This window comes from Numida meleagris, chromosome 19, assembly GCF_002078875.1.
Source record: "Numida meleagris isolate 19003 breed g44 Domestic line chromosome 19, NumMel1.0, whole genome shotgun sequence".
NCBI classification, from domain to species: Eukaryota; Metazoa; Chordata; class Aves; order Galliformes; family Numididae; genus Numida; species Numida meleagris.
In genome coordinates, this window is record NC_034427.1 from 609,126 (window position 1) to 631,910 (window position 22,785).

Genomic DNA, 22,785 nt, shown 5'->3' on the forward strand with positions numbered 1-22,785 from the left:
CAAACTTCGTTCTGGTGTCGTTGTGCAAAAACACTCCCTTTCCCACAGCTCCGCCCGGTGAAGCACAGCCCAGGACGACAGCACCGGGCCGCAGGCCCCGCGAGCGGCCGCAGCCCAGCAGCGCGAAGCCTTGGCGCTCCCCGTAGCTCCCAAGCGCTGTCGGGGGCGGTGTGGGGCGCGGGGCCTTCTGGGAAGCGTAGTCTGCCCGGCCGGGTCGCTACATTGGCGCCCCGTTCTCCGGCGCCGCCCGCGAACTACAGCCTGCGTCGGGCCGGCGTCTGCCCGCGAGGATGGCGGCTCCCTTGGTGCTGGTGGTCCTGGCGGCCGTGACGGTCCGGGCCGCGCTGTATCGCTCCAGCCTCGCCGCCTTCATCGCCGAGCGGGTCGAGGTGGCGTCGCCGCTGAACGCCTGGAAGCGAGGTGAGGCCCCGGGCCGGGCTCCGCGGCCGGCTGAACGGGCCGAGGCCGGCGGGCGGGGCGGGCGCCTCCTGGGACGCGGGGCCCAGAGCCCGGAGCGTTCCTCCCAAGGCAGGGAGGAGGTGGGGCAGTGTCAGCGGCTGTAATTGAGTCGCTTTCATTGCGCTGTGGCTGCGCGGGCACTGTGTCGTGCAGTGAAGCAGTCTGTTCTGGCAGAGTTGTTCGCTACTCCATTTTCTGTTTTCACTTGTGACCAACATCGGATCCAAATCCTGTCCAAAGACCGAGCTGCAATGTAGTCAAGGCTTTTCTGTGACATGCATTACTGTGGCATCTGTGCCCGTTTCAAAGTGTAAAACTGCCTTATTGGAAGGTAATGTCCAGGTACCATGCAGGTAAAATTACGTGCCAGCTTGGGGCAGAATACAGCGGGACAGAGTAATAAAGGACAAAAAGTGTGAATGCATTTGATGGTCTGTAAAGTATTCCATGGGTTCAAAATGCAGCTCCCCAGACTGCCCTTGGAGCAATGGATTCTTTATAAATCCCACCTTGGAGCATCTGGTTATGCCTCCAGCCGGGAAGGAGCGGTCTGGATTGCAGGGTATCTTCAGGGCAGAAATGGAATCTGCTTCTCAAGTGTACTGCTGAACCAAAAGCCTCTTGTTGCTTCCTGTAATCTGTTTCATTTCTCCATCTGGTTTTGGACATTTGAGGCGTCTACATATAATGAGGCAGTGTAGTTCAAATTGCACTTCACGTTAATCTTCTCAAGTAGCTAGTTAGGAGTGTCCCCTGGGAATCTGCTCTCGAGGGTCTAGGTGCCCACCAGAGCTGGGTGCCTCTCAAGAACCACCTTTTCAAAATGCAGGGGCAGGCAATCCCACCGTGTGACAAGTCAAGCAGGCGGGGCGGAGGGCTCCCTGGCTCCTGGAACAGGGGAGGAAGAGAAAGTACAGAACCTATGGAAGAAAGTCTAGCTTCGCTGGGAGGATACAGAGCTGCAGTTCACATCTGCAGAGGGAAAATGAGGAAAAACAAAGCTCAGCTTGAGTTGATGTTGGCCATTGTGGTGTCAGACAACAGAAAAGGTTCTTTTATGCATGTCAGCAGCAAGAGATCTAAAGAAAGCACTGGACTGATACTTGATGAAAACAGTCACTTAACAAGTAGGCGTGAGGAAAAGGTGGAGGCATTTAATGCTGTGGAAACAGTGGCTTTCCATCTGTGGCCACTGAAAGGGTGCACTTGTATCAGCAGAATGTTCTCAAGTCCACAGGGCCTGCCAGGAGTGAGCCCAGAGCACTGACAGAGGTCAGGGGTGTTACCGCAGGACTCCTCCCAACAATTTACCAAAGGTCTTGGGAGCGTGGGGACTGTGGCCGAAGGCAGCCAAAGTCACAGCCATCCACCAGAAGGACATGAGGGAAGAGCCAGGACCCTCTAGACCTGTCAGTCCAGGGAGAAGTGATGGAGAAGACTGTCCTGGGAGATACTGAAAGGCACTTAAAGAACAAAGCTGGTATCAGGCACAGTCTGCAGGTGCTCATGAAGGGAAAGTCCTGCCTTGGTAATTTGGTCTCCTTCCATGGCAAGGTCACCTGCTTGGTGGATGGAGCGAAGGCAGTGGATGCAGTTTCTGTGGATTTCAGTGAGGCCTTTGATGTTATCCCTTGTGGCATCCTTCGACAGATTGTCCAAGTGTGCAACAAACAGGTTCGCGCTGCTCTGGGTGATGAACTGGCTCTGTGCTAGAGCTCCGAGGGCTGTAGGCAATGGGGCTACATCTGCCTGTGGCCAGTCACTAGCACTGTCCCCAGGGCCCATTTCTAGGGTCAGTCCTGTTCAAACAGTTCTATCAGTGACCTAGGTGCAGGAGTGGAGTGCGTCCTCAGCACAGCTGCTGATGGCACTGAACTGGGAGGTGCGGCCGACTCCCTGGAGGGTCAAGGGGCCTTGCAAGGGATGTGGATAGGTGGGAGCATTGGGCAGTCACTAGCAGCATGATGTTTGGCAAAGGGAAATGCTGGGCTGTGCAGCACGGACAGAGCAGGGACACACGCACAGCCTGGGAGCCAGTGGCTGGAGCAGCTCAGTGGGGAGGGACTGGGGGCACGGGTGGCAGCAGTGTGCCCTGTTCTCTTTCCCATCAGCAAGTGATGTTCAACCACATCTTGGGAACCAGGTCCACAGCGTGCCTAGTAGCTGTTCGGGTGGATAGACGTTTTCTTAATGAGATCTTCCCTTCCCCAGCCCCTGTCACTGCATGTGGCATCACATGGTGTGTGATATCTCTTCAGTCAGTTGAAGTCAGTGCCTCAGCAATGTCCCCTCCCCACCTTTTGCCCACCCCAGGCCTGCTGGCTCTGGGGGCTGCAGAGCTGATGCTGTGCCAGTGCTGCTCAGCTGGAGCAAAATGTCAGTGCCATATCAGCACTGTTCTAGTGGCAAGTGCAGAGCATAGTGCTGCATGGCTGCTGGGGGGCAGCAAACCCCTCCTAGCCGGGCCCAGCATAGGGGATCAGGCTGTTGGACTCAATAATATTTGTAGGTCTCTTCCACCTGAGCTCTTCTACTCTTCCAAGATTTCAGTCGGAATTATTTCTCCAGTGTAGATACCACGTGTCACATAATAGGTGGCTTAAAATCATTAAATACACGTGACTTACAAATACAGATAATAACAAAACATTTAATCTGTAACATCTTTAGTTGTCTGAAACAAATGGCTGGACTGCATAGCAGAAGTAAGAAAGCAATCAATTCTAGCTGATGGTTGCTTTTGTGAGACTCTGTGTCACTCATTCACGTGGTGATTCAGTATGAGATTTTTATGAGGATAGGTGTTTTGAAAACTATAGTTTTATTGCCAAGAGATTTTTTTCTCTTCCGGCATTACAGAATTCTAATGCAGATTTTTTTTTTTTTATGTTTCAGTGGTCGAAGGATTAGCTCTGCTGGATTTAGGGGTCTCACCATATTCTGGAGCTGTTTTTCATGAGGTCGGTATGCACGCTATGACTGAAACATGATATTGCAGCAGCACATTTCTTAGCCGTATTTTGTATGGATTGGCAAAGGCTGGGGGACTTGTCTTGTCCCAAAGATTTCAGAAAATGTGGAGTTGTATCTGTGCAAGAGTTCCGTGTAGTGACTAGCACAGTGAGGAAATGCAGTTCCTAGTCTACAGAACAACTAGTTGTGAGCAAATGATAGACACTGTGGTACCTGTGGTGGATAAGGAGAGTCCAGAATAGGGGAAATCTGTAAGAAATAAAATGCTTTGTTCACATCCATGTTTCTTGTGAGTAGAGGCAGGAGCAGGGAGAGACAGTGCTGCTGGCAGTTGGAATGCAATTTTGCTGAATAGCAGCATCTTGGGTTTCTGCATTTGCAGAAATATTAACTTCAGCACCATCATGCAGCGTGTTTATTCCTCATTTTGGAAAGCACATTGTTCCTCCAGAGGCTTCTGTGCCCTTGAACGGTCTTACTGAAATGAACATACACTTAAAAGTAGTGTGTCTCATGCTGTGGGTGTCTCTGAAAATCCGTTTCTTTTCAGTAAATTCTTCCTGAAACAATTTTCTCCCAGACCGTGAAGTATTTACAAATGCTTAGTTATACCATTATGTTATGTTAAAAGTATTTTAAAAGAAATATATTTTCTCACAGCGAAGACCTAATTTTACACCATGTGAATATAATATCTCTAGATTAAGCTTTTCTATCAAACGGATAATTCAGAAACCTGCTCCTCTGCTTACCCTGGAGCTGCTGCGAGTATGAGGATAGCAGGACCACTGTTTTGTTTTCACATGGTTTCTTTTTAATTTATAAATAACTTGCCTAGTCAACAGGCTGAACAGGGAGAACAGCTGTGGAGGAAATGCTTTCAAATGACATGCAAACAACCTGAAAAAAAAGAGATTCTCTAGGAAAAAAAATAAGATTTACTAACGCTTTTCTTTTTGTAGTTCTGTTGTAGCTCTACCCCTGTACTAGTAGAATGGAAAGGTTGGAATAGAATGTAATTTTCAAAGTTGACATGTCTTTTTTAAAATGTACTGAGAACTTTGCGAAGGAAAACATTCAGTAAATTGTGGTTTGATTTCACTTTACTCCAAAGTGACAGCACAGGGGAAGAGACTGAGGAAGGTTACCTTTTGCAGTCTCTCACAGTGCTACTCCATTTTTCTCCTCGAATTTCTGGTTGATTTGTCCAAATGGAGATGTGCAGTATTTGACATGAATTTCTCTTCTGCTCTCTTTTAGACCCCACTGATAATATATCTCTTTCACTTCCTGATTGAATATGCTGAATTGGTCTTCATGGTGAGTGCTCCTGGAAGGTTCCTCTTGAAAGGTCCCATTCTGTGAAGTGCTGAGTGTGACTTTCCTTTTACTCCTGCAAGAATCAGGGACCTTCAGGCTCCCTGTAGTCCAAATTCCTGCTGACCTCACAGTTCGATTTTAAAGGCAGCTTTGCATGTACAAACCCAAGTTCAGGTTTTTCCCTTGCTCTACAAATTCCTTTTTTTTTTTTTTTTTTTTTTCCTTAGTTCTTGGCTAGTTAAATATCCCCTCAGAGGAACAGGACATTGACATTTGGTTTCAGATTTCAAAGTTTAGCTCTTACAGGTCAATCCCTACGTTGCCATGTTTCTCATTAAAACCCACTGCCAAACTCCAGGCCTGTAAAGAGAACACAAATGGGTCACTAATCCAAATGTCCCTTGTTGTAAGCTAATCTGTGAGTTCTGTGTAATTCAGAAGGACAGAAATCATATAGCTGGCTGCACATACCACCTGGTGGAGCCTCTCTCCCCAGCTCCCTGCTGGCGGGTCTCTAGCAGGGCTAGCAGCCATCTGGGTCGTGCTTACACCAGTTCAGTACTGCTGCCTGTGAAGTGCAGGACAGCTCAAGGCACTGCCATGCTGGGTTAATGGCAGGTAGATTTAGCCAGCTGGGCACTGCCCTGGTGTTGCCCACGCTCTGATAACACCAGTGCATTCTCTATTATCCCTGCAATTTCTTTCCCCTTAATTCCCCATTCTCTTATTCTGCAAATATTAACATCTTTGATACAGCTCATGGCTTCAGTATTCACTGGTGGCATGTGAATACAGTATACAGATCAGTGAGCTAGTTGGTGTTTTTAAAGCTTGTTTTTCCATTAATTGAGTCAGATCAGAGCCCTTATTCAAGATTGCAATAATGTCCATTCACGTGTTTTACTTACTTTGCTTTTTTAGATAACTGATGTACTAACAGCTGTTGCCCTTTACTTGGCCATCCAGGACTACAACAAAGTTGTGGTAAGCTGACTTGTCAGTGTTGCTGGTCCTCTTCTCCAAACAAGTAGAAATATCTTGTGCCAGAGAAAACTTGCACCATAGGATGCAGTATCAACCAGTTACTGAGCAGATTTACTTACTTAGCAGTGAATCTGAGCACATCCATTTGATAAAAGAAACACAGGGACTGAATGTGGTAAACTAGTTAAAGTGCTTTAAGTTCTGTTGTGTGCATGTTACAGGGTGAAGTAAATTAGTGTCCAAAGCTACTGCACAGTATGTGAATGATGATTGCTACAGTATTGATTCTTTAATCTGAAAGGAATTTAAAGAATTTAAAAATTCCTCGGAATACAATATCCAAAGAAATGTAGATCTCTCCAGAGTCACGATACACAAGAGGAGCGTGAGAATGTAAAACATGTACTGAAAACTCACCTTTGGCTGTTGCAGCAGTTTGAAGTATGCAGAATTTAATTGCTGAGCTATTGATTTGGCAAGATTTGGCAGACCCCTTTCCAGCCTCTGCCACAATCTTCCGTATATTTTGTAGCTAGAAAATGGAATGGTTTATCCTGAACTTGCCTTCGGGATAAAACATGGCTTGTGTTTGCACTCGGCATGAGTTAATAGACAGACCGGAAAAGTGTCAAGGAAGGACCAAATTTTGGAAGGATGCTGAGGAGACATTTGTCATCCTACAGGGCAAGATGAAAATTCAATACCAAATATGACTTGTTCTCTTATATATTTTTCTATTATATTTTTCTCTAACATATTTTTGGGAATGAATGATTTCTCCCAGCTTTCTCTTATTGTGTAAGCAGTGCTGTGCTCTCTGTGCTCCCAGAGGGGCAGTGGTAGAGCACTAACATGAACGGGGAGGCTGCATTTTCCACAACACTCTGTGTTCTCCCATCCAGCTAGATGCCTGTTCTTTGTCCTCTGAGGTTGAAGAAATAACACAATAGAACTGCTGACATATAAAAATCCCATGTGAGTTATTTCATTTGTTGAGAATTTATTGCCAGCATCCCTCTCCTTTTGTTTCACCATGACGTAGTACAGTAAGTTCATAATTCAGATTTCTCCTTTGTCTTCATCGAGAGCATCATGAGACAAGGTATATTAAAGAGAGAGGTTTGACATAGAGATATCTATCTTCGAAATAATGAGGATGGCATATTTCTGTGTCTTGATTTCTTTGGGGCTTGTGTGTTGAACAGTGAATTTACAAAGTCAGCTCGTGTATGTTCTGTAGCAATGGAAATCTTAAGTAATAAGAAACAATTACTTTCCTCATCTGACAGTCTTTCGTCATTCTCCCTTGTTCAGTTCAAAAAGCAAAAGCTCCTAATAGAGCTGGATAAATACGCACCAGATGTGGCTGAGCTCATCCGGACGCCCATGGAAATGCACTACATCCCCCTCAAGGTAGCACTGGTGTAAGTATTGTTTCTTTCTGCTTACAGTGGGCTGTTTTGATTCTTTGGCTCTCCTTGGATTTTTTTTTTTTTTGTTCAGGACTTCCATATTTGCTGAAGATTTTTTTTTCTCATAAATTCTTGAATTTCCTGTTCCACATAAAATTCCCAAATACTTGATTTTAAAGTGAAAACCATATGCTTTCCTAAATGTATGCTGAACGTATTACTCAGTCCACTCAACAGTGTGAGATCAGTAATTTGGTGTGAAGAATCTTGTGTCTCCATAGATGGCATTCCCATTTATTTTGCTGGTACACTAGTATCATCAGAACTGCTCTTATGCCAAATGTCTCAGGTGTCTTTTCAGTAAGGAGAGTTTGGGAGCACTCACACAAAATGTTTTCTAAGTATCTCAAGTTGCATTTCCCAGAATTGTATATAATATTCAAGGATATTCCAGGTTGTTGGTTTAGTAATGCCATGTCTTGGTGTTCCTCTGTATTTTAAATGTGTTCTCATCTCAGAAAGCTTCAATTAAAATGCATAATATACGAGCAAGGTATATAATAGAAAAGATTTTTTTTTTATTGGGGTTTTGACCTAAGTAAATCATTGTCTTAAATTATTCTGTGTCAGAGTGAGTTTTCCATTAGAAAAGTTATTTTTTCTTATTTTTATATGAATGTTGTAAAATGGTACATTTTCCAGGGCGAGAAAGGTAGAGTTTTGCCTTTCACATTTGTAAACTGCAAACTGTTTTGTGTTTGTACATGACATTGGTGCACATTCTCACAGGACAGTTGTCACTAAATCGCACCTAGCCTGTCTGACTCTGGGAACACAGGAAAAAGCGGGCTGGCACTCAGAGAAGTAGGAGTAAGGTTTATGTAAGAAGGCAATTAGGAAGTCATCAGCCTTGTCCACTTACTAATGTGACTGATCTGGTAGTTATCAAGGGTGAGCATTACATTATCTTGCTTATTGTATTGCTAAGCCTTCCGAGCATGTTTCTGGGCTTTCAACGTAGCTAATGGAAATCATTGTAAATCACACTCCCAAAAGGAGCTGGCATCCTTAATGTGTGGCTGCATTCTGGAAGGTAAAGGTGTTCAGGGCTTGCTGTCTTTCCGTAACTGCAATTAAAATGGGCTGGATTTCATGATTGGCAGCTTTTGTGCTCTGATTATGCCACGGTGAACGTACGTGATTGCTCTGCCAGAGTGGGTGTGCACAGGTGCAATCGGTTTGAGGGAAACTCTCTGGTCGTACACCAGAGGGATTTGTGTCCATCTTGCTACCTTCTTCTTTCCGTTAATTCCTCAGAGCCACTGCATGTGAGAAGCAGAAAGCTTGCTTCAGATCCATTACTTCTGGGTCTGGCTGGGTAAATGCACAGTGTTTCTGAAAAGCAAGGAACGTTTTTGGTGGTCGTTTCATAAGACAGGACTTGGCATTTTAGAAATCTTCCCATCTCCCTGTTGTTCCAGTGTTCTCTCTGTGGCCATTGTGCTTCAGGCTGCACTGCAGAGGTCTGGGTTTTGCTCCAGACAAAATCAGCTGTCCACCTGAGTTAATTTGGTGACAGGAGGAACCCATAGCGTGTCAATAAACAAAAAGAAATTGCAAATTGCATCTGGTTTTCCTTTGAATATCTTTTTAATTACCTCCTTTGAATGATCTGAATGTAACTTGAGCTTTGTCCCTTTTCAGCTATCTGTTAAACCCCTACACTGTGATGTCTTGTGTGGCAAAGTCCACCTGCGCCATCAGCAACACTGTCATTGCGTTCTTCATTTTGGCAACAATAAGAGGTAACGCAATAAACGAAAAGGCTTTATTTATGTATTTCTGTAAAGATTAGGAAAGCAGTGGAAATAACATCAATATAGAACTTTACAAAAATGATTACTACAGATATGTGAGCGGAACGCATCAGGCCCTGGGGGGAGCAGTGTCTCAGTTCTACCTGAGAGCCCACAAGAGCCCAAGGGACTATAAATCAAAACTTCCCTTCATCTCAATGTAACTGGGAGTTTCACCTCTAAAAACCTACCCCGTTTCCTGGATGACTTCATGTGGTTTTCTGTTTATGAATAAATCCGTCTGCGCATAGGAACACGTAGTGCTCTGCTACTCCTTCTGCATGTGAATGTGCACTTACAGTGTGTACACTGTGAGCTTTCATTTGAAAGCCTGCAACTACTTGGCTTCCACTTACAATTGTAATCTTGGTTTGAAATCCGCTAACGGAGCTTTGGGGAGGTAGAGACAGTAACCAAAGACTCGCACTAGCCCATTTGAATAGATTATGGTGGAATGGCTCTTTCATTTTTGTACGAGTGTGTTAAGTGAGGTTTCTGTTTCTTATATGAACCCTCAGTGCTAAAGTATGTTAGCATATATGATTTGTTCTAGGCAAGTAAGTTTTAGGAGTACTTTGCTGGGTCAGATGAAAGGTCATTCTGATCTCCTTTGTGGTTTCCAGCAGTGCCCAGAGCCAGACATTGCAAAGAAAGCTGGTAGATTGTCGTTAGGAGTATGTCCCAAAGAAAGACTTCCTCCAATTATTAAGTCATGGATGCAGGAAATCCATTTAGAAGCATTTGCAGAAGCGAATGTGTGGGATCCACGTAATTAACCTGATTTTTAGTTCACTGATACTATAGGACAAATGGTTGTGTCATATACAGACCTGTAGTTGCTGTCTCCTGCATTTCCTCCGTCACTGGGAATGTGGCAGCCTCTAGTGTTTAAGGAGGGCAAAGGGAGAATATCAGATTATGACTGATTTCTTTAGGTGTATGCAGAATTTAACACTCAATAAAATACGGGATTGGGTGGCATGTGTCTAGGAAACTATAATTGTAGAGTGGAGGCAATTCATTGCCAGGTAATGCTATACTTTCGCAAGGTGGAAGCAGAGAAAAGCTTACTGAGTGTTTGATGCCAGCGAGTGGCACAGGCTGACAATCAGCCCAACACAGTGAGTCCAGATTCTTGCTTTCCAGGCTACGTTTTTACAGATAACTTTCATCAAGTGTCCCATGGTGGAAGGCTATAACCAGGCGATTGCACTGGGTGCCTGTATTTTTTATTGTGTATCCCAGGGCCTTTTGGACTCGGTTTCTGGAGTTGGCAGTTGAGCAATGTGCGCACTTGGGAGTTAGCTCCACCTATCGCTCTTCAAAGAAACCTTCCTCAGTAAAGACACTCCTGTTTTTAAGACCACTCGGAAAACCTGTGCCAATTCGTTCTGAGTCTCAGTTCTGGTATCTGTAAAATAGGGCCAATGTCCCTTCATTCCTTCAGCTGCAGACTTTCATTTGCGCTCTTTCACAGAGCTTTGCTGAGGTCCCTGGCACATTCTGATGACAAGGGCATCCAGCACGCTCAGTGGCACACACCAGAGAGCTGTTTCTTGCAGATATGACTTAAGTGAATGCATTCCCACAGATAAACAGCAGCCAGTGTGACCTATACGTAGACTGAATTACATGAACCTCTTTCTGTGTGTGCATTATAGGAGATGATAGAAATCAGTCAGCAGTTCTTACTTGTACAAATCATTGTCCTTTCAAAAAGTAGACAAAAGTCCACTCTCCAGCACACATTCTGCTACCCTTCATCAGGTGTTCTCATATTTATAAGCCATTGCAGAGAGTTATACATTTCTTCCCGTTTGGATTTCCTGTCTGCAAATTTGTTTACGTTAAATATCCCTTGCAAATAAACTTTTTTTTCTCTTTGTAGGTAGTGCCTTTCTCAGTGCTGTGTTCCTGGCCTTAGCAACATACCAGTCACTCTATCCCATCACGTTGTTTGCTCCAGCACTCCTTTACCTTCTGCAGGTAGATGATTTCTAACCGTTGATCTCTGTTGTCTTACTGCAGGTGTGCAGCTGCAGTTCTTTGTGTTGGGAGGGGAGCCTTAGAAAAAGTAACTCTCTCCTCACACCACTGAGAGTTTAAAGCCTCAATAGGGATGCCTGTGCGTAGAGAAAAGGAAGTGGAAAGTAATCTACAGATTGCCTGTAACTTGCCTGAAATGTATGCTGCTCTTCGTGTCATGTGAATAGCAACAAGGATTTTAGCCCTGGAGAGCTTCCTTTGACATGGGTCCCAGTGTTTGAATGAAGAGTTGTGTGTTCAAAAAACTCAAGCTCAGAAATTTTACATTTAAGGCAGAAGACATGTGCTTGTGAAAGCAACTGGTTGTCCTTGTTTGTTCTTCCTCCCCATTATCAGGGCTGAGGGTGATCTCCCACAGGGCTGACCTTGGTCACTTTTGGGTGCACAGCAGCTCAACAGACACTGCTCCAGGCACAGCCACCCCAGCAAGAGGCTGCTGGGCACATCTGTAGACATGGGCAGGGTTTAAAGCTGAGACAGTCCTTAGCTAGCCAGTGGATTCATCTAACCAGTTTGCCTGCGTGCTTCCCCCAATCTCTGTCTTAGCTCTTTTGATAATGCTGTAAATAATGACTTAACTGAGAGTCGGAATTAATGAACACTGATAATTTGCTGTTCTGATTCTGATGTGGGGCCAAGGAGCAGCTGTAACTACTAGCAGAGGACTTTTATCTCACATTCACAATCACTTGGTGATTGTTTTGATGATTTTTGCCATCTGGAAGTCCTGCTGTTAAGCTAGTACCAGTCTTGGTTGGTTCTATCCTGTCTTCTGATATATTTTTTTTTTTAGCTAATCTTTACAGGTTCATTGCAACCTGTTATTGAGTCCCTGAGCTCATTGTTCTTGAGTCCCTGAAAGGGGATGGACAGTCAATTCTTTTCCATTCTCTTTTCCTGACTATCTCTTACTATTTTCAGGAATTTGATTTTTGCTACTCTTTGCAAGACTAGAATTTCAGCAGAGCCAATGTTGCTTTTCCTGTTAGTTAATTTTCAGGAGCATTTATTTTATATGTTGCTGCCATTTTTTCTAAATTTAGTCTGAGCTGTGTTTCCTCATGGAAATAGAAAAGTACAAGTGTTGTGTTTGCAAGCAGCAACAAGTGCTTTGGTGTATGAATGAGTGATTTGTGACTGACTTTAAAGGGGAGCAGGCTAGTATGTGTTCTTTTATCTGGATCTGTAAATGACGTTTTGTGAATTCTTTGTACAGAGTTAAATAGCTTTTCTCCAGCAACTTCCAATCTGTCCTGCCAAAAATCCTTGGTAAATTTGCTTAGATTGTTTCAGCAAATCGTGTTAAATGCCCTCTAACTGAGGAAACAGAGCATGTTTTCCACACAGCCCATGCCAGTTAGAGTTGGACAATACATCTCCTGCCAGCGCAAACCATAGTGCCAAATGGAAAAGCTACATCACTGCCTTGGAGCTGGAGAAATCTGAGCAGTTCCCAAGGTGTTTGCCCCTGTGTATATACTTCTTTTTATACGTGCATTCAGAGGACCTTAGGTCTCTTGGAGTGAGATACCCGTGTGTCATGTTGTGTGACAAGGGCTTGTTGCTGACCTTTCAGGGTATATGGCAGTGGCAGGACTGTAGCAGTCATCTTCAAGGAACCACCTTTTACAGTAGCTCTGTTGTGCTTAGGAACCCATCAGCTCTCCTCTTTCCCTAATTTCAGCAGAACGCGAGTGCGGTCCATTTGGCAGGGAGCTGGCATCACAGGACAGCTGGTCATGGAGCGTGCCTCTCGGTCACCTCAGTCCATGAAGGTTCATGGAGGAGAAAGAAGGCAGTGGTACCATATTGTAAACACGTAAAATCGGTTGTAGCTATGAGAGTGTGCATGAACTGAACTACTGAGACTCGAGTCATTTGTGGTATTGTAAGCAGAAACTGCCATCTTAGCTACTTGATTTTCAAGCGCAGTTCTAGAAATAGGACTTAATTGGAGAGCAAATTGTGCTTGAAAGCCGCTCGTCCCAGTGCAGCAGTTCCAGTGTTCGATGCTTTCTTCCATCAGTTTGAAATGATGTTCTGAACTCTTGGCCTTTCTTGTGGCTTTCCAGCTGATGGAAATCTGCTTCCTTGTGTTTTCTTTTCAGCGTCAGTTCATACCAATAAAACCAAAAAGTAAAAGCTTCTGGCTCTTCACCATGCAGTATGCAGCCTTGTACCTGTGCAGCCTGGTGGTGATCATCTGCCTCTCTTTCTTCCTCCTCAACTCGTGGGATTTTATCCCATCTGTTTACGGGTTTATGTAAGTATAAGAATTCTAACTACTTTTGTTTTGTTTCATATGCATCACACTCATGTCCTACTCCCTGCCCCAAGAAATATGTGATCTGTGATTTTTCTGGCAACGCAAAAAAAGTAGAAATATGTGTGGAGAGGACTTGCCATTAGCTAGATTCTGTTGATTAAGAAACAACAAGATTAAGGAAGATAGGAGAAGTTTTCCACTGAGTAGAATGGAAATGGATTTGATTATTGAGCTACTGTAGTAGTGAAATTTTAATCTCTGGAGAATTGTCTGCTCAGGAGTGATTTAAGTCCTGCTGGGTCATAGGAAAAGTTTAATCCCTTTTGTCTCCACGTTTTCACCTCTTTGGTTTCTATCCCACAGAATTCTATCCCAAAATGTAAGTCCTTCTTTCAATAGCACCTATCATTGAATTAATGTTACAGAAGCAGGTATATGGAGTACAGCCAATTAAAAATTATGTTTCTTTTCATTTTCAGCCTTTCTGTTCCAGATCTGACACCCAATATTGGCCTTTTCTGGTACTTCTTCGCAGAGATGTTTGAACACTTTAGTCTTTTCTTTGTATGTGTGTTTCAAATCAATGTGTTCTTCTACACCATTCCCTTGGCAGTAAAACTAAAGTAAGTAATGTTTCTTCATTAGCTTTCTAATTCCCACAGTTGTCCAGTGGTTACAAAGCTAGCATCATAGTCTCAATCTATGAGCAAGAAAAGGTTTTTTTTTAATGGACCCTATCTTCCTCATTTCCCAAAGTTTCACTCTTCCCCTCTTTTCCCCTAAAGTATTATGCTTGTGATGTAATGGAAGGGGAAAGTACTCTTGTCAAGCCATTTATCAGCAGGAGTGGTTGTGTTCATTAAACTCCATCTAGAATACTGCCTCTAGTTTTCAGCTTCTCACTAGATGAAAAAATGTTGACAAGCTTGAGCAAGTCCAGTGAAGGACCACAAAGATGGTCAGTGGGCTGGAAGCTAGAGAGGAACTGAGGGAACAGAGCTTCTTTAGTCTGCAGAATAAAAGTCTTAGGGGATGCCTGATAGCAGCCTTTCAATACTTAAGAGGAGGTTTCTGAGAAGATAGAATCTTTTGCTGAGGTGTGTAGCAGAAGACAATGGTCATAAGTTGAAAGAAGGGAGATTCCAACTGGATATAAGGAAAACGGTCATCACTTTGATGGCAGTCACAGATTGGAGCAGGGACCTGTGGCTTGGAATCCCTTCTTGGAGGTTTTCTAAGTCTCACTGGACAAAGCCCTAAGCAGTCTGGCCTGAACTCAGCATTGACCTTGCTTTGAGGAGCAGGTTGGACTAAAAACCACATAAAGTCCCCTTTCTCACGTGGGCTGTGGCTGAGAAACCTACTACTGCTGTACCCTTCTACAGCCTTGGAAAGCCTCATTGCTGTCTTAGTAATCTGCACTTAGATTTGGAGATGGAAATACCATTTTCCTGCAAAATATTTCTTAAACCATGCCAGGTGTCTGTGGAGACAGTAGTCACTCCTGCCCCTGCTGGAACCCCATCCTGCTGCTTATTTGTTTGGAAAGCTAAAAGTAGCCCGTGGTCACAGGTAGTAGCACTTTCTCTTGTAAATTCAGCATAAGAAAATGCCTGCATATGGCCTGAAATCTAGATGCTTGGAGTGCTGTAGGGGAATGGGGGGAGGGGGCTGCATTTTCTAACAGGCTTCCACAGCTGAGAAAATGTGCATCTTCTTATGCCGCTTCCCTACAGAGCAACTCAGTCTGTCCCACCCAGCACTGAGAGGCTTGTTTGCAGAGAATAGAGTACCAGGGCCTTTTAAAGCCTGACCCACAGTGTGTTTGTGCCCTTGCTGATCTTTATTTCCATTTTGCAGAGAACCTACTGCATCCTCATAACCCTTTTGTGTTTTCTGTTCCAGGGAACACCCTGTGTTCTTCATGTTTGTCCAGCTTGCAATCATTTCTATCTTCAAGTCCTATCCCACAGTGGGAGATGTTGCACTGTATATGGCCTTCCTCCCAGTCTGGAGCCACCTTTACAGGTGTAAGTTCTTTGTGCTTGATTGTTCTCCTCTGGAATGGGAAGAAGTCTGTCCAATAACTGCCACCACTAACCCAATCCAAACCCATGCCTGCAGGCTCTTGTAGTCCCCTTGGGCTATGTGGAGGAAACCTTGATTGCTGGTGATAAATTCTCTAACATGTTTGGGATTAGGGTTGAAAGAAGTCACAGAGGGAATTTTCACTTGTATGTTTCCTTCTCCTTCTCTCTAAGTTGTTCTGAAGATTAAGGTTTTTTTTGTAAGAACCTTTTACAGTCCTGTACAAAGGATGTGACTTGTGTAAAGTACATTCATGCTGCCCATCTAAGGGTATGCAATTTGAGTGCTGCTCCTACAACTGATGAGTCCCCAAGCCTTAAAATCCCACACCTTGCAGCAGTTCTTTGGTTTTCATCTGCTTGTTTGCTTGAAATGAAAGTAACCAAATTACTCCAGTTGAATTTGTCCATTTTTGTGTGTGTGTGTGCTTCATGAGAAACCTCTTTAGTTCTGTAAGTCACCAGAGAGCTACCTGATGATTTTCAAACTCTGTCTGTAGAACCTGCTGCTCTGATGAGATACTGCAAGCCTGCCACGTATAGTTCTTCTGGACACACTGTGTTTTCCTGGTGTTGCTTGCCAAAGTCAGCTTAAACAAACAGCCTTCACCAGCTCTGTCAGGCCGCTCTGGGCTTTGACTGCTGTCTTCTCTAACCAGGGTCAGGTTTGTGTAAGGCAGCTGGTCTGCTTGGTGGCAGGAGACGTAATCAGGAGTCAAGAGACCAGAGTAGTTCGGGTATGTTTGGTTTTAAGCTTGTCCTCTGCAGCATCGGTAGTAGAGAGTAAGTGGGGCATTGTCTGACTTGGAGACCATCTGCTCCATTGATTTCAGACTAATGAAAGCTAAAGCCAAAGTAGCTGTAGTAAATTAGGGCAGGAAGCACCAGGCTAGCCCTGAGCATGTTGCAACCATACGAGGTGGCACACTTCTGAGAAATCCTATTTCAGCTTAAGTGAGCTGCATGTTCCAAGCATATAGAAGAAGGGGAGTATGAGCATGAGAGGGGCAGTCACCTGTCACACGCTCCCATCCCCCAGTGAGTGAGTAGAGCTATGGAACAAGAAGTTTAAAAAGATAGATTTGAACAGCTTTGGGTGTGGCAATGCTCATCGAATATCAGATAGCTCCCTTCAGCTGCAGAATGATCAGGATTCTTTTTGTTAACTTCAGGGACATTGGCTGAACTATAGCCAAGCACAGCAAGACAATTGCCAGGATAAACTATTCAGAAAACAAAATATCTTCTGGATTAGTAGTTCCTAGCTCTTTTAGACAAAGTTGTGCTTTTTTATTGGCCATTTGATACATACATCCTTGTGCAGACTAATGGATTCCAGCTGCACTTAGGCCTCCCAAGGGCTTCTCAGACCTATACGAATGTTCTCCTTCATGGTGCTTTAATTTTCTTACCATCTCCTGAGACAGTATGTCTTTTTCCTGTGGTCCGTGGATTCATTTTTTCTCTAGGTGGTCAGCTCTATGAAGCTAGGGAATGGCATGCTCTGTTTTCTGAACCTTGGTGCTGGTGGAAAGACCCTTCTCCAAATTGCTAGATGCTGTCTGTAGTGTGGACACAAAAAAAACCCAAAAGTCCTCAGTGGAAGAGCTGATCTTTGGAAGTGCAGCACTTAGAAGGAAAGAGCTACAAATGAAGGGTTCACAGTCAAGCAAAGGCAGAATTGTTTATTTTAAAGAGAAAATACACTGGATGTCTTATAAAAGCTACCCAGGCAGTTATCTGAACTGCAAAAGTTTGATTGTTGGAGAGAAGTGTGTATTCGCGAGTGCCTCTCCCCCACCACAGATAGCCGAAATGCCATTGTTTGTTGTATGAGCATGGCAGTTCAATAATGCATAATGTTAACAGCTTTTTTTTTCTTTTGCAGTCCTCCGGAACATCTTCATCCTGACATGTATGCTCATTGCCTGCTCCCTCCTGTTCCCTGTTTTGTGGCATCTCTGGATTTATGCAGGAAGTGCCAACTCCAATTTTTATTACGCCATCACATTGACTTTCAACATAGGGCAGGTTAGTAGAGTGAGGGAAACCAGTGAATAATTCTGCAGGATGTGCCTGCTCTTTGCACCCCTTATTATCCTGCGTAGTAGCTTCCTGCCTCTCTCTGTTCTGGCTGAAATCTGTCTAGTCCTCACCTTCTGGCACAATAATGGGAGAGAATTTGTGTTGTATTTAAACTGTAGCTTAACAACCCAACTTATTCTGCAAGTTACACAATTCAATGCTTGATAGCAGAAGAAAAGCATTTCAGTATAGCAGGGTAAATAGCACTTGTGACAAAGAAAGTGGTGAAGGGAAAATGGAAAAATAGTATGGGGCAACAGCAGTGGGAACTCACAATAGACAAATGAGAACTGCTCAAACACTGGGACATTGCACCAGTTTTTCACCTCTCTTAAATGTAGGGCTTTGGGCATGTGCAGGGCCTCGGTCATGGCAGGGCTTGCTCTCCCTGCTTCTCTCAGGGCTGTGCCCTTCTAGCTGTGTGACTTCCACTGGCCTCAGGAAAAACAGAGCTTAGCAGTCCTTGAGGATGAGGTCTGATATACCCAGTTGCTACGACCTTTTCTAAGTCCTTTCCCTTCTATGCTATTTGTTATGGGCTACAGATACTCCCCAAGTCCTGGAATATTTTCATGTATGGATGGAGAGAATGTTTGCTTCGTTTTAAAGCTGATTTTTTATGTATCTCAGCTATTTACATTTATCTGTGTCTCTTATGTCTCGTAAAACTAGAGGAGCAGTTTTGCCAGGGGCTGATAATCACCCAACCCCTTGATAAATGGGAGTGAACACTCTCTGTCCTATAAAACCCTCTGTTCTGTAGAAGCAAAAAGAGTGAGTGGAGTGAAAATAGAGATGCTAATAAGAAGGTCTCTTAGGAAACTGTAGTGGTTCATTAGCTCTCTTAACTATATGTCTTGCTGAGGGATGAAAGGAATGGTAAAACTTCCATGGCATTTGACCTAAGAGGATTATATTTCCTGAGAAAATCATAGCAGGTCCTGCAAGGTCTTGTGCTTTGTGTCAGTGCAGACAGGGCAGAAGTCTCTCTCCTTATTTTCTTGTGAGAAAGAACTAGGCTTCATCCCTGCCAAACCCAGTTCCTTCTTTTCCCATTAAGACATCTGCAGAGATATTTAATTGAAAATGAAATCAGCTGTATTGATAGAGTGGTCATGTATTCAGTCATCGTGTAAAGCAAAACAAGCAGACAAAATAAGCAATGCTGTTCACCCTCTTCCATGGGCACCTCTGCTGTTCTGTCTGTTCTGCTTCCAGCTTCCTCCTCTGACCCCAGCAGTGTGCAGCCCTGTTTCTCTTTCCCTTGGATTTCACTTCATCCTCCATATCCTCCCTTTCTGCCACTGAACCTTAAAGACAGGGAGCTGTCCTTAACGGGAGCTTAAGCAGGCTCTGGCTGGCAGCCTGGCTCTCTGCATACTTCAGGTGAAGCTCTTCCCCAGGTGTATCATGCCAAAGCGATGTGCTAATGGCATCTAGACATTAGGACAGAAATTGATTTGGCACTGAAAAGGTTTTCCTCTCTGGTTATGTGATGTTGTTTTCAGATGGAGAGGAAGGGTTGCACTATAGGAGACTGAATGCCAAATAGCATTACTGAGGCATCAGGTCACTTACAATCTTAAAATCCTAAAGTTGGAAAAGACCTAAGATAATCTAGTCCAATGTCAACCCATCCCCACCATGCCCACTAAGCCATGTACCTCAGTGCCACCCATTTCTAGTGAACCTGGGACAGTGATTCCACCACCTGGGCAGCCTGTTCCAATGTCTGACCACTCTTTCTGAATAAATTCTTCCTAATATCCAACCAGACCCTCCCCTGGTACCACTAAGGCTGTTACTTCTCATCCCATCACAAGTTACCTGGGAGCCAAGGCCGACTCTCTCCTCACTACAACCTCTCCCCTGAGCCTCCTCCAGACGGAACAATCCCAGCTCCCTCAGCTGCACCCCGTAACACTTGTGCTCCAGACCCCTCACAGCTTTGCTGCCCTTCTCTGGACACTCTCCAGGGCCCCGATGTCTTTCTTGCAGTGAGGCGCTCAACACTGAGCTCAGTACTCAAGGTGTGGCCCCACCAGAGTCAAGTACAGAGGGACAGTCACCTCCTGCTCCTGCTGGCTGCACTATTCCTGATACAAGCCAGGATGATGTTGGCCTGTTTGGCCACCTGAGCACGCTGCTGGCTCATGACTGTCAGTAAGTGTATGCAGGATTGTCTGCCCTGCAGAGAGGACATTACAGCAGAGGGGCAGAGAGTGTTGGAGCTGCTCTTACCTAGTGATGCTCCTGGATATTGTTCTGTGAAGCCTTAGCACTGACCATTCAGCTCTTCCCTTCAGCCCTTAGCCTCGTATAGATCGTTAGACTATTAAAACTTCTGTTTGCTGAGGCTGACCTCTGAAGCTGTGGTATTTCTGCTGCTGCCTGCAAGGTTCTTACCCTGTCTGAGTGGAAATGGCAACAACAATTAAAAAGTACTTAATTGCAGTCTGCAGCAGGGGACTTGGAGCTTTTGGGTTGAGTTTCGTGACAGCATTTGCATGGAAGGAGTCCTGTGGGTGCGGCTTAGGGGTGGTCGGTAAGGCTGTGGCACAGATGGACCTGCCTTTGTCATACATTTTGGGCAGTTCATGGAACTACGGTCTCCTTCGATGAGGTGTCTGTGGGAGCACACCGGTAGCAAAATAGATAAATTTAAGTCTCCCATTTTTTTGCTGGAAGGCAGAGGCCAAGGAGTGTTCACAGGATCACAGAGCCTTGTGATGAACAGCCTAGGAACTTCTTAAATCCCTTCAGAGTTTATCACAAACACATGTCCCCCTTTTTCACATGACTGATGTGTCTGAACATCTCACTTCTGCAGATCCTGCTTATCTCGGATTACTTCTATGCCTTCCTCCGGCGGGAGTACTACCTCACTCATGGACTCCATTTGACAAGGCAAGATGGGACAGAGGCCATGCTTGTTTTGAAGTAATGGTTGAATCCACCGTTTCGTGGGCCATGGACTACTCTAAGGAACATGCAAAGCTTGGTGTATATGGGGTGGGTGGGGAAGGTTCCCTGGATGAGGTCTGGCTTTGGGAATGATACCTACTGAAAGAATGGGCTGAGGTTCTTCTGGGAATACCCTCTGCGGCAGTGGACTCAGTGTGGGCTAAGAGCTGCAAGTAGAACCTTCACTGGAGGATCTCCCTTCTTTCTTCAGCTGTGCTTTTCACTGAGACCTCAGCCATCAACTCTGGGCAGTCCAGCCGGAACTGGAGAAATCATTTGAGCTAAAAACAAGGCTCAGTCTCTGTCCCAGAAACTGCTCAGACCATAAACTGTTTACTTTATGTCACTGCTTCTTGAAGGTGTTTGTTTCTCCTGGAAATTTCCCCATCACAGCTTTTACCAGTAATGCTCCTGTTTGACACGAGACAATGTCCGCGTACTTGGTGCCAAAGGCCTGCCCACCGTTGTGGGTTCTGGAAAAACCATGTGCTTGGACACATCAGCAACTTTTGAAGCAAGAAGGTGACTGAACAAACTGTTGGAAGGAGGAGCTGCTGCCAGGGGAGCTCTTGGCGCTCACACCACTACTGAGAACTGGAACTAGGGGAAAGCAGGAGCGGGGTGGGTAGTGTGTAAATGTTCTATCCCTTTATGAATAGATGCTCCCTTGTGAGGAGCTACACAGAACCGTGTCAGGGTCTCAGAGGAAGGAACACTACTGTGCAGACAGTCTCCTGCTGCTCCTTATTTCTGTATGTTAACAAAGCTTGGCAGTGCAGGGCTTGCATTACCCTGTTGTGATAGCTTGGTGCAGCAGCACAGACATGGAATGAGCAAGCTGTGTTCCTGGGCTGGGGACCAGGAGATGTCAAAATCTCCCCACAGACCAAATTCAGAAGGTGCCTTGGACTCCACTGTTGTGGAGTTGTTGGGCTCCAGGTGTTTCACAGCAGCTTAACAATGCAGGATAGTCACTGTGCAGTATTACTCCCTTGTATATACAGCGATGGCATCTTGTTGCTGTGTGTGGAGGGGTCCATAACACGCTGTCCCTCAGCTCCCCTGCTGCTTCCCTTGTGTTCAGACCTTTTCTCCAGAGCTTCTGCTGCTGCTGACCCCATGAATGTGACCTACCAGGGGAATCCACAGGGCTCTGCTGCTTGCATGTGGCACTGGGAGTTGTTAACTGCAGTGCTGAAAGCCGCCTACAGTGTTGGGGCAGGAAGTGATCGGTGTGCCCCACTCATCCCAAGAAGGAAGTTGAAGGGCTGGTGATTTGTCAGCATGGAAACCGAACTGTCTGGCCCAGAGAAATTGAGAGACCAACATGCCCAGGGCCTCCCCAGGCAGTTCTATGAACAAATCTATTTCTTTTTTTTTTACAGTTAAAACTTTTGCCTTACTGCACTGCTATTAGCGCTTTTGCCGGGGGGATGTTACTGCGAGTCCAGCTCAGCCCGCCCTGCGCTGCAGCCCTGGGCTGGGGGTCACACAGGCAGGGCTGCTCCGGGCTGCCCCGCGTGGCATGGCGAAGAGCACAATAAATTGTGCAAGTTTTAAATTTCGTGTGTCCTCCGTGTTGAAGAGGATTAGAGGGAGGAGGTGCACAGTCTGTCACCTGGCGTTCGGGGTGCTTTGGGAGAATCGCAGGGTTTGTTTTACTTTTGTACAGGGAGAGGAAAGAGCAGGATGCATTGCCACTGCACTTTAAGGAGAAAAAATACTCCCTGACTGAGGGGCTAGGCTTAGGGTCAGGGGTTAGGGTTAGCTAGAGGAGTAGTGACTAGTGGGCTCTGAGCAGCACGAAAAGGCAAACAGGAATGCAAGAGGGGGCTGCTGAGGAGTATCTGGGCCTTGGGGACACCAAAGCTGCAGATGGGTCTGCCCAGAAGGCGCTCACAGCCCAGCTCAGGAAGCAGTCACTACCCAAGGGAGGACACTTCCTGAAGCATCACTGTGGGGTACCTGAGAGAGGTGTGCAACTGCCAGCACCAAACTGGGCTGGCTCTGGTGTCTTGTGGCTATGGAGAGGAAAGACAGAGGTAATTGCATCTGTGTTTTCCACACAGTACCCATTTTGCAGCTCCCTCCTTCCCCAAAATTGAAAATAAGTCGCCTGTCAGGAGGGAGGCAGTAGTGACACTGATGACAGAAGGTGACCGGACAGCAGCTGAGGGCTCCAGGCAGCAGCTGAGCCTTTGTGGCTGTGCCCAGTGCCCTGCTCCCAGGTTGGCTCCATCTGGATCTCCTGGGGAGCAGCGTACAAAAGCAGCCCTGAGCAGTGGTAACAGTGTGCGGGAGAGCATGCGGTGGGTGAAACATGCTGAGCATCC

The 22,785-nt window shown here is 45.4% G+C and overlaps 1 protein-coding gene across 1 annotated transcript; it reads left to right on the top strand.

The window, feature by feature from the left end:
- Positions 274–22,013, top strand: PIGU (phosphatidylinositol glycan anchor biosynthesis class U). The gene is made up of 12 exons (XM_021416434.1): positions 274–420; positions 3,355–3,419; positions 4,693–4,752; positions 5,674–5,736; positions 7,051–7,160; positions 8,853–8,953; positions 10,893–10,990; positions 13,159–13,313; positions 13,796–13,939; positions 15,222–15,346; positions 17,292–17,434; positions 20,319–22,013. Exons 1-12 carry the CDS (start codon positions 291–293, stop codon positions 20,430–20,432), a joined length of 1,308 nt encoding a protein of 435 aa, XP_021272109.1. The 5' UTR covers positions 274–290; the 3' UTR covers positions 20,433–22,013.